Here is an 11,566-nt window from a genome sequence, read left to right as displayed (position 1 = left end):
TTTACCTTTAACATGCTTGTCTATGATTTTCTTTCTGAGACAACTCTTTCCTTCACTTCCTCTGGTCCATATTGAGTGTGGTACACACCATGTCACCAAACAGCACAGTGAATATCTGTAGCCCTATATATAGGCCCACAGACTAATTACAAGATTGTAGACACCTGTGATGATAATTAGTGGACACACCTTGATTTAACATGTCCTTTTGGTCACATTGTTTTCATGGGTACATTTCTGTCCAGACCTGTTTAATGATTAAATAATTCTGTTGAAGCATGGTTCAAAATCTTGGTCGGATTATCATTTGTTAATTTTCATAGAATTTTTATTTATTATTTTTTTTCAGATTCAAGTCATTTCTGTGACCATTGTGGGTTTTTCTTTCATTAACTGAGGGGGACCAATAATTTTGTCCATGCATGTAAATCCAATAATTAAATTTTTTTCTGTTTTTGTTATTATGTTTTGTTTGTTTGTTTGTTTGTTTTTTCCTGATTGCAGCCAACACAGTGATTGGTACTGAAGGTGATGTAGTGGAGGTCAGATGCCCTTATGCCTCAAACTATCAACAACATTCAAAGTATTTCTGTAAGGAGAAAGAGGACAAATGTTTAACAGAACAAACAGGCCTTCATTCTCAAACTCAGCTTCAGAAGAAGGTGAAGAGATTCTCTCTGAGTGACAACACAACTGCTGGTGTCTTCACTGTGACCCTCAGTGGACTGACCTCAGAGGATGCTGGGAAATATTGGTGTGGAGTGAGGACAGGAGGAGTCTTGATGAACTATCTCTCCATGGAGCTGAATATCGTCATGAAAGAAGGTGGTAAATGGAGGCTTCTTTCATGTGTTCAATTCTAAGTGGGCTCTTTGTGCTAAGATCTTCTATGGTTTCCATTGTGCTTTCCAGAGCTTCATGTGCTTGGACGTGAAGCACTCAATGTATCCATCAACTGCAGCTCTAGGACAGACTCTGAGAAGAATAAAGGAAAGTTCTTCTGCATGGGACAGGAGCTCTCCAGCTGTGGCCATGAAGGAGTCAAAGTTTCATCTGAGACAAACAGAAGTGGCAGATTCTCTCTGAGTGAAGATGCATCTGCTGGAGCCTTCAGGGTGACCATCACTGATCTGAGAGAGGAGGATTCAGGGATGTACTGGTGTGGTTCCTCCATCTACACTAGAGTGCATCTGCAAGTTACAAAAGGTAGGAGCTTTGAGGATATATATAAATATAATAAATATTTGCTGCCCCCCTTGCTGCCAAAACAACTCTGACTTTTGTTCTGTGGTATCTGGCACCAATATGTAAGGAACAGATCCATTGAGTCTTGTAAGTTGTGAGGTTGGTGGGGCCTCCATGAGCATCAGTGAGCCTTGGGTGTCCATGACCCGGTCGCAAGTTTATTGGTTGTTCTTCCTTGGAGCACTTTTGGTAGGTACTGACCACTGCATATTGGCAACACCCCACAAGACCTGCTTGATGTTTTGGAGATGTTCTGACCCAGTCGTCTAGAACCTCACAGTTTGGCCCTGTCAATAGGTCGATTATCGATGGAGGGGGGGTTATTCTAAAGGCTTGTACCTGACAGATTATAATTGACAGAATGCAAAGTGGTTGTAATATCCAGTGTAACAAGCAGTGTGTCAAGACAAAAAACAAACTAGTAAACCAAATAGCACAACAGGACAGGTTGTTGCTTCATGCACCAGTAGTGTCAATGGTAGCGTCATGGAGACTCCAGACCAGCACACCAAACAAAGGTGCTTTAGTGGAGTCCTAATTAGTCCAGTGATTCATTTCACCTGGGTGCCTGGAGCCCAGTCCTTGTGCATGGGCTCCCACTGATGCCAGCAGAGGGAGACATTACACAGATGCCCAAAATATAAATTATTAAGTTTTTTGGCAGAATTATTAGAGTTGTGTGGCCCAGTGTGATCCCTTTTCATTGGCAACAAAATCCCTGGCAGCACCCCTAGTTATGGCTGATTGGTATACATAGCTGTTTGTTTGTTTGTTTTTCTTGTTGTATCATAACTTTCCATCAAAAAATCAACAATATTTTTTTTCTGCCACCCTCATTCATTATTGAGAAAAAATGCCCGTCTAGCCACCATCTAGGGGCAGGAAATTGCATTAAACTCCTTACTCCTAAATTTAAATTAATTTTCAATCAGCTTAGACAGAAAGCCCTGTGTACAGTGTACCCTGCCTGCCCTCCTCAGACATCCTCAGTGCCTTTAGGTAGGGATCATAATCTTTCTTTAAGTTTTTTTTGTATGTTGAAATTGTTGAAATGTTTAAATGAACATGAATTACATGTAACATACACTAGACCATAAGCACTGTTGAGGGTACATTCATTGTTTATTACCAAGAGAGCATCCAACAGCAGGAATTGAAGCCAACTTTGGAAATAAATGAATATAAAAATGGATTTTACCTGTGTAATACCATTTTGTTTTACTATTCATTGTTATTCGTAAAAAATATTTTTTATACTGATATCTTGGTGCTCTTGGTGGCCCCCTGGTGGCGTTGGGCCTCTAAGCAGCCGTGTAATTCAAGTATGCCTTGGGCCGGCACTGCTAACATTGTAGGAAACTGTGATTATTCAAGTAACATATAGAGTAAATATGGATTCTGCATTCATTGTAATACAGATTCTGATTATGTGTGATTCTGATAAATGTGGATCATTTCTGAAAGTAATACATGTCTCATTGTTCCTTAGCTTCAAGTTTCTCCATCACCATCACTATGATATTCTCTGTATCTCTGCTCCTGTTTGGAGGATTGGTTCTGATCTTCTGCAAGCTGAGATCCACAAAGACACAAGGTTCAGACCCTTTAAAGCACAGATATGGTTCTGATATTAATCACAATGAAAATGGAAGTTATTTTTAATTATATAGCGTAGCAGCTGACACCATACTGTCACCATGTCTGTTGGGCTTTTGCCACAACTTTAGGCTTCTGTATGAAACAGCTTATTCTAGAAAGCCTTCAGCCTGACTATAGCTATAAATCCTGGGTGATGTTGCTGTGTGGAGAACCAGAACCAGGTTGGATTTATTCTGCATAGCACAGAATTTTCATTTCTGTGTTTGGTCATGTGATCTACAGGCTCCCCCACTACTAATAGGACAGAAACAACAAATGATGATGGGGTGAGTACTTCTACTATATAGACTGATATGTCTGATTTGTGCAGTTTTATGAGCAAGCTTGTGTTTGAGTTTGTCAATCCTTTTTCATGTTCAGGGTTTCAACGACTATGAGGAGATTAATCACACCACACACCACCCTCACAGGAATGTCTCATCACCCACTAACAGCTCAGAACAAAATACAGGTAACTTCCAAAATGCTGGTTTTGTGTCTAGTTTATCTACTGTATTATCACTGGAAGTTCTTTTTTTGTGTCAGGGCCTTAAAATGTGTGAGTAGCATTCACATATTTTATGCAGATCTAAGCATGCTAAATAAAAAGACTTGTTAGTGCACTTTTGATTGGGGTGGACACATTCTGTTGGTTAAAACAAATGCACTAGGTTTTTAGTAAAGAAACATTGCAAATACATAATGTGAAGTTGTGATGTATGAGTAGAGTATGCACAAGATTGGGCACAAATCTATATATACTTATTTACATTATTTTTTATAATATATATTTTAATGAGTAAAAAGTAGTGTAAATCACCTCTAAAGTTAATCAAGCAGAAACACAGTATTTATATCATATCTAATACACAGTAGCTCTGTCTTTCAAAAAATAAATCAATGAAATCACTGTGGCCTGTGCCAAACTGGGACATCTTCCTAAGTCAATTCTTTCATTCTTCCCTCCCCAAGAGTAGTATCGCCAATGCCACTGGCAGCAACACAACCCTAAAACATGACAGATCCACCCTTATGGTAAAGGTGCACATATTTGTCACTGTACAGTGTACACTGTGTAAATGTGTTCTCCGTATTTAACCCATCTGGTAGTGAACACACACACACACACACACACACACACACACAGAGCGGTGGGCAGCCAACTCCAGCGCCCGTGAAGCAGAGAGGGTAAAGGGCCTTGCTCAAGGGCCCAACAGTGGCAGCTTGCCGAGTCCAAGAATTGAACCCACAACCCTGTTATCGATATCCTGGCGCTCTAACCACTGAGCCACCACTACCCCCAATGCTTCACAGTGTTCATGGAATGCAGTCCGAGATCTTGTCAACTAAAATTTGAAAAAAAAAAACATCTGAATATTTTTAAAAACAGAGATTTCCCTCCCTACATTTTTAAAAAGTATTTCTGTCCACACAGACATGAAAGCGCTTGCATGAGCATGCTAGCCCCACATGAGACTGTATTCCTCATAAAGAAAGACATCAAAAACAGAAAGAAGGAAGAAAACACAGAGGTTTAATACCAAATATACACACTAGTCCATATAGTGTATAATGCCATTCATGAAAGTATTGATTCTAAATCGGAATACAAATACTTTAAATATATATAATATATCTTGAATTTTCTGAGATTCAGCCAGCCAGGAACATGCATTTCACAAAGGTCTGTAAATGCTCTAAAAAGAGCATTTTCACGGGAGGACAAAACACAGACAAAACCTCAAAAACCTGCTTGCACAGATCTATTGTTTTTTTTTTTTTTAACTATGGTTGTTGTTTTTTTAATGTATTATGTTGGATTAGCTACAGATGCTGTGTTTACTATTTCTCAATTAAAAAAACAAAAACATCAGATCGGTTGAAAACCTCAGCGGTTAAAGTTAGAGGGCTATCAATAACATGGTACAATTCCCAGGCTCGGCAAGCTGCCACTGTTGGGCCCTTGAGCGCCCTCTGGGTGTGTGTGTACTCACTGCCCCTAGTTCACTAGTGTGTGTGTTCACTACCACAGATGGGTTAAATGCAGAGGATACATTTCGCTGTACAGTGTACAGTGACAAATACTTGCACCTTTACCATTAATGCACACTAGGATGCCCAAACCTTTACACACAGCTCTACCCAGAAACTAAAGGAACCTTAAGCAAAAGAAAAAAAATAAAAGAGTATAAAAAGAGTATAAAAAAGATGATGTAATAATAGTAAATAGACAGAGTGTCCATAAGATATCCAAAGATATTTCCCCCTTGGCTGTTTTATGGGACTGTTTTATATGACAAATACGTGCACCTTTTTTTTTAAAAGGACTGAGGTGGAGAACTTAATGATGTCTGTGTGGATTCAAATCTGGAGTCAGTATTTGTAACTGCTTACATCCTTGTCAAGTCATTCAGTACAGAAATGGGACCAGAGGTGGATGGGTACCTCTTTGAGTCCTGATTCATCTCAAGGTTTCTTCCTCTGAATCGAAGGGAGTTTTTTACTTGCCACTGTTGCCACTGGCTTATTGAAAAGAGGCTCTGACCCTGATCTCCGTAAAGCTGCTTTCTAATGTTGTTGTTTTGGAATTGATCTTTCTTCTCAACATTGATTTTTACAGTATAGTGCTTAGAAGAGAAAAAGCTGCTTGCAAATCATGGCCCATCTTCATGTTTGTTCTTCTCTCATTTCGACAGCAATGACTATCTACTCCACTGTGCAACTGCTCAAAGACGAAGGTCTGACTTACGCTACTGTGAGCTTCCAGAAGAATCCAGATTTCTCCCAGACTGCTAGTGATAGCACAGTCACTGTCATGAAGGACGAATCTGCAACTGAGTATGCTACAATCAAGCACCACCCAAGACGAAAGTGATCAGCTGATCACTGTGATTACTGAACTCAGTATGAATTTGTAATCTTCAGCATGTCTAGGTAGGTTATAAGTTGGAAAAGGGTTTTAAGAAGATCTGAAGCTCTTAGTAGCTAACTTCATGAAGTGGAACCACTCATGCAACAGATATCAATGTATTGCTCAAAACCTTTTAAATGTTTAAAGAAAATCTTACATTTCTTTTACATTCATCCTCTTTCTCAGAGAACCAAAGATGGTTCCTCTATGGCATTGTTCACCCGCACCCTCATATGCAGGAGTGCATGATAGCCTAGCTTCATGCTGCATTATAATTGGACAGCTCACTAGCTGGGATTAGTCAGTGCAAACATATATTATTTGGACAAAAGTATTGGGACACCTGCTAATCTGTCTTCTGAAATCAGGGGTAATAAAAAGAGCTGATCCTGCCTTTGTTGGAGTAACTGTCTCTACTGTCCAGAGATGATGGCTTTCTACTAGATTTTGGAGGAGCATTGCTGTGAGGATTTGATTGCATTCAGGGACAAGAGCGTTAGTGAGGTCAGGATGTTGGATGTTGATCACCACCCCACCTCATCATCCCCAACTCTCCAACCCATCCCAAACCAAAAAAGTTATAGATGCATCATAGATAGGTCATCCATAACTTTTCACCAATTTTGACTGTCTGGACGGTTCATTTGTTTGTAAACTTGTGTAAGGTCTCCCTCTGCTGGCCTCAGTGCACTGTAAACCCGAATAAGTTCAGTTAACTCAAATTTTTTGAGGAAACTGATTACCACAAACTATTTAAGTAGACAAACTCTATTATTTTAAGTGCAAAGAATATAATATTTTTATGTGCACTGAAATTTATAAACCTTATTATCTTGTACTCAATATTATTACATTTTTAGAACTATTTAAATTCAGTCTAACTTTACTTAAAATAACTGTATATGTTGTACTTAATATTTAAATGTTTTCTTAACTATACTAAACTACTTTTAATGAACTCAAAAAATGTATACTGTAATAGTTTGGAATACTCAAAAAGTTGTATTAAGTTTAAATTAAAAATATTGTGTCAGACACACTTTTCATTTACTCAAACATTTCAACTAGAAAATACTCATACTTGACTAATACTTTACTTAAAACATTTGAGGAAACTAATTACCACAAAGTAATTGAGTTAACTTAACTCAAAATACCTTCACAAAAAATAAATATAAAACAAGGAAACGTTAATCTGCTAAAATTAACATTTTATTTTAGCAAATCAGTAACCAGGATGCAAGTCATAAACCACTCATTTCAACAAATATATAAAACCCATTCTGAGGTACAATAAAACTTTGCTGAAGTCAAAACACATTACACCATTTAAACCAAAAAAAAAAAAAAAAAATGTATGGCTTTGCATAGGCTTGTCACAATAATCACATTGACTAATGGTACAATGGGTTTAATGAATAAAGCAAATGAGGAGCAAGTATGTCAGCTTTTTTGGTTTCATTTTATTTGCTTAACTTGTGCATAATGAGTATTTACTTATATTCCACTCACAAATTCTTAATATTAATAATTATTAAAAGTACATTGCTCTTTAAAAGGGTTTAATTGCATTATCATGCCATTATATTATCATTATATCTGTCACATACATTTGCCTTAAAATAACTTATTATTTTACTATTGCAATAATCTTTGGGCCAGTATATAGTACAATACATTACAGCAATCGTGACAGGCCTAGCCATGTATTAATAGGGCTGCTCTGCATACAATAAACTGAAAAAATATTCCATAAAATACAATAAAATAAAATATAGTATTAAACAAAATATGTTAAGCATGTTTAGTTAAGCCCTTAATGCTCAGTAATGTGTACCTGTGCAGTAACAATTCTGTGTGCAATGGCCTGTACCATGGCAACAATAATAAAAAAAAAAAACTGGCATATTTTCTGAACATATTTGTGACTCTCCAACAGAACAATTTTTGGAACTTGGAATTTAAAGAGGTGGTAATGCAATCTAGGAAAAAAAAAAAAAAAAAAAAAAAAAAAAAAACTTACCACAACAGCAGGTTTATCTAACAGAGCATAGAAAGGTGATGCTTCAACAGGAATTTACAACAGGCAGAACCTACAAAAGTCCCATCAAAAGGGAGTGTATCATTCGCCAATTACACCCTCCCTAGCAGATCATTTTTTAGATTTAGCAGCCTGGGTGTTAGTGGTTTAAAGTCATCCAAGCCCATAATGACTTTCTGAATGAAGTGGAAGGTGTGGATCAGTTTTTTTGGATAGCAGATGTTTAATGCATACATTAAACCAAGTAACATGAGAAAAGCATCAGCCAAATAAGAAAGGTCATTCAGCACAATGTCACCTTCCAGCACAATGGCAATCCTTGCAGGGCTGAATTGAACAGGGGAACTTGGGTCTTCATTCACCATGGTGAGAAGACCAACTGCCAAGTCTGCGATGTCCGGTTCACTCTCTTTCTCAGTCTGAAAAATAAATTAAACAAAATAGTAAACACACATACAACAATAATTCCAATCTTTGATTTCTTTCTTCCAACTTATGCTTTCTTTCCAAAGCAGAACAAGCATACAAGATTCAGTGGTGTTGGTGGGATGTCTTCAAATGTAAAACATGAGGGTTATAGATTTTTTTATATTTTTGGTTAAGAAGTGGCACAAAGTGTCCCAAGACATAAAATTGAACAATTACTGTTGAGAGCAAAAATACTTCTTGTACTGAAATAAAAGGACGCCATTTATTTCAGTAATAATATATGGTGACCATTTAATAAAAGGGTATCCTGCAACTTTTGACTAACCCTGTACATATTTAGTAACTTACGTTCCAAGTCCTGAAAAAAGCAGAGTCATCTTCACAAAGGAACACAGGGAGGGCTCGAAGCGCAGCAGTACGTCTGTGGTTTACATCACATTGCTCCTGTAAATAGATGTGAAACTCTTTAGATTAGATGAGGGAATGAGAAGAAACAAATGAAGAGTAAAACAACAGAAGCAGCAGTAGATGCAGGATAGGAAGAAACAGGGGAAGCAGAAGAAAAAACAGAAGAAGCATAAAATTTGTGCAATATCTTTGTTAAAATTAATACTAAGTGTGGTCACATACCAGAAGATCATAAGCACTAAATATGCTCCTCAGAGCTTCCGCAGTCTTGCCAGTACGTGCAGCCTTCTGCCGGTAGACAGCCAATAACCTCGGTGTATGTTTGTCCAACTCTGCATAGAACTTGCTTCGCAAGTTGATATTTGTGATCCTGTGAAATTCTGCACAAACCTAAACATTCAGGCATAGAAATACAAATAAGATTAATGTTCAATTGTATAATTTGTTGTTTTACAGTACATTACAATCTGCATTTAAAATTTGTTTATAAATTGGAATTCCTATCACATCACAAACCTTGGAGTACAGAAGATTGCAATAAAGAAGTTTTCAATAAAATTTTCTAGAAATCTGATTCTACAAATACCAGTATGAGGATAAATGTAACAAGAAAGTTAAGAAAAAGTTACCTGTGACTCTATTCGAAGTGCAGGCCAATTTTCCAGAAGGTCCTTGACAGATTGGGATGGGTTGTCGGCAATTATTTGTTTCCGGCGTAATGCATATGTAGTTTGCATTAGTCTCTCTATCATCTGTAGATTTTTATCCATCTTTGATACTTCTTCTACCACTTGCACTCTTAGTCGCTCCAGACTTGAGGCATCCTCTCCTCTTGGGAAATTTGGTAGATAGTTCACCTCTGCTCGACGAGGTCTTTTGATGTTGCAGTGGGGTGACTCACTCTCTGGGTTATTTCGGCTCCTCTTACCAGAGTTAACAGCCACCACTTTACATAATAATGCCAGCTGTATGACATGCAAGGCTGATCGATATTTGCTAGGCAGATCTGCAAGAACCCAGTATACTGATAAGAGTTTATGTATTTTCCTTGAAGTACCTAAAGGATTTGAAACTTCTAGCTCATCAACATATAAAATTAATGGCAATTTCAGCTCAGGTGATGCTGACAGCAGTTCATTTGCATGAATATATGAACCATCTCGATGGCTCATGTAGTGACTGGGCTGAGAGCAACGTGCTTCTTGAATTTTATCAAATGCATCAGTATGTTTGAACAGCTCCTGAATCATTGGAAGTATAGGAACATACACAGCTGCGTGCCCATGTTCAATGACATACTGGAAAGGCATGACCACAGGATAGGCCCTCTCTATATAGGACTTCCTTCGTTTATTGGAGGATAATTCTGCCCCTTCAGCTGTTGCCCTGACAAAAACATTACTGTCCATGACAACACTAACAACTTCCTCAAGAACAGCATCATTTACAATGGTGGAATGTTTCTGCAACACCTCACTTATGTTCTGTTTCAGAAGAGGTCTAGACAAGAGAAACACCTGACCCAAATGATGAATCTCCTGCGCTGCTAGATCAGAAACATGAAGTATAGCCTGCATCTTCAAAAAAAGAGAGGCTAAATTCTGACGCAACTGTATATTTAACTGGTTCATGTCACACAGACCATCATCCTCATCATCTAATGTGTCTTCATTTTCAGATGGTCCCAACCCCTCACACAGGTCAACATTTTCCACAGAAGAACCAGCAGCACTTAGGCCTACAGAGTCTTCATCAGTAGAGACATGATTAAATAGATCTGCACTACTAGAGTCTCCATGTGTTCTGCTTTTGTGAGCATTAAAGGAAGTGTACACATTAGTACTATAGGCACAGCTCTTATATGGACATGTTACCATTTCATGGGTCCTCAAATGCCCTCTTAAATGAGTGAATAGTGTTTTCTCTCTGAAAAAGGCTGCTTAAACCCACACAAGGGACATGTATACACCACTTGCACTCCTTGTCCCCCTTGACTTGTCCCTTTTGTGTTTTTGTGAATCCTTGAAAGATGAATTTTAAGTGCATTGAATGACCGAAATGTGCAAATACACGAGTCGTAAAGACATGGCAAAGGACAGACTTTTGAATAGTGGTTATGTTGCAAGCGGTAATGACAAAGTAACTTGCCACGAGTATCAGAGAAGGCATCACATAACCTGCATTTCCACTCCATATCTGCCATTATAAACCAACTGACAAAATGACAGGCAAGTGACAAAAAGCTAATACTTGTTAAGGTAGGAGCTCTATATTTCTAAAATTTCTGTTATATTTCTCTCTGCTCTAAATTTGCTTTACAAAATTAGCACTTAATTAACTCATATTATACTTACCTATGCAGTTATGTTTTAGGGGCTGGACACGTTCATCTTTAGTGTACCCTCCTGTTCATGCACACAATGCAACAAATGTATCAATGTGTACACAGTAGTCAATGCCAGAGAATAATGATTTTGTTTGTAATGATAAAAAAAAATCAAAAGCACCAATGAATTGCATTTATATCTACGTTATCTGCTCTTATCATTAAATCCTTAAGCATGCAAAATAACAAAACATTTCAGAAGCTAACTACATCGACATTAGGCAATTTTAAATGAACACACAGCAAAAACAATTAAAGTTTAGACTCTGCTTTCATGGCCTTTCCACTATCAATCTCTAGCTAAACCTCTCTATTTCACTGCATTTTCTGTTGTCAGTGCAGGAATATCAAACTCACTCAAACTAAATGTGAACATGGGAAATACAAGTTTAAACACACTGTAAAGTACCAAGAAAATAATCTCTCTCTCTCTCTCTCTCTCTCTCTCTCCTCTCTCTCTCTCTCTCTCTCTCTCTCTCTCTCTCTCTCTCTCTCTCTCTCTCTACCC

The 11,566-nt window shown here is 37.8% G+C and overlaps 2 protein-coding genes across 2 annotated transcripts; one reads left to right on the top strand and one right to left on the bottom strand.

The window, feature by feature from the left end:
- Nucleotides 1–504: 504 nt before the first annotated feature.
- On the top strand, nucleotides 505–5,839 carry LOC140548869 (polymeric immunoglobulin receptor-like; the record flags this gene model as incomplete). The annotated part of the gene is made up of 6 exons (XM_072672050.1): nucleotides 505–825; nucleotides 913–1,206; nucleotides 2,735–2,839; nucleotides 3,127–3,170; nucleotides 3,265–3,355; nucleotides 5,580–5,839. Coding segments are annotated over 6 exons (1,034 nt in total), but the record flags the coding sequence as incomplete, so codon positions are not given.
- Nucleotides 5,840–6,988: 1,149 nt separating this feature from the next.
- LOC140548870 (uncharacterized) lies at nucleotides 6,989–10,549 on the bottom strand. Its single transcript, XM_072672051.1, has 4 exons — nucleotides 9,302–10,549; nucleotides 8,895–9,062; nucleotides 8,613–8,708; nucleotides 6,989–8,254 (listed from the first exon to the last, which is right to left on the bottom strand). The coding sequence occupies exons 1-4, from the start codon at nucleotides 10,547–10,549 to the stop codon at nucleotides 7,928–7,930; spliced, it is 1,839 nt and encodes a 612-aa protein (XP_072528152.1). The 3' UTR covers nucleotides 6,989–7,927.
- Nucleotides 10,550–11,566: the final 1,017 nt, after the last annotated feature.

This window comes from Salminus brasiliensis, unplaced genomic scaffold, assembly GCF_030463535.1.
Source record: "Salminus brasiliensis unplaced genomic scaffold, fSalBra1.hap2 scaffold_149, whole genome shotgun sequence".
Taxonomy (NCBI): domain Eukaryota; kingdom Metazoa; phylum Chordata; class Actinopteri; order Characiformes; family Bryconidae; genus Salminus; species Salminus brasiliensis.
This window is presented reverse-complemented; position numbering and strand designations above follow the sequence as displayed.

Coding starts and splice junctions, on each gene's coding strand:
- LOC140548870 (XM_072672051.1), bottom strand. CDS start 10,549: ATGGTAACATGTCCATATAAGAGCTGTGCCTATAGTACTAATGTGTAC. Junction 9,063..9,301: donor CACTTCGAATAGAGTCACAG/GTAACTTTTTCT, acceptor CTGAATGTTTAG/GTTTGTGCAGAATTTCACAG. Junction 8,255..8,612: donor CTTTTTTCAGGACTTGGAAC/GTAAGTTACTAA, acceptor TTTATTTTTCAG/ACTGAGAAAGAGAGTGAACC.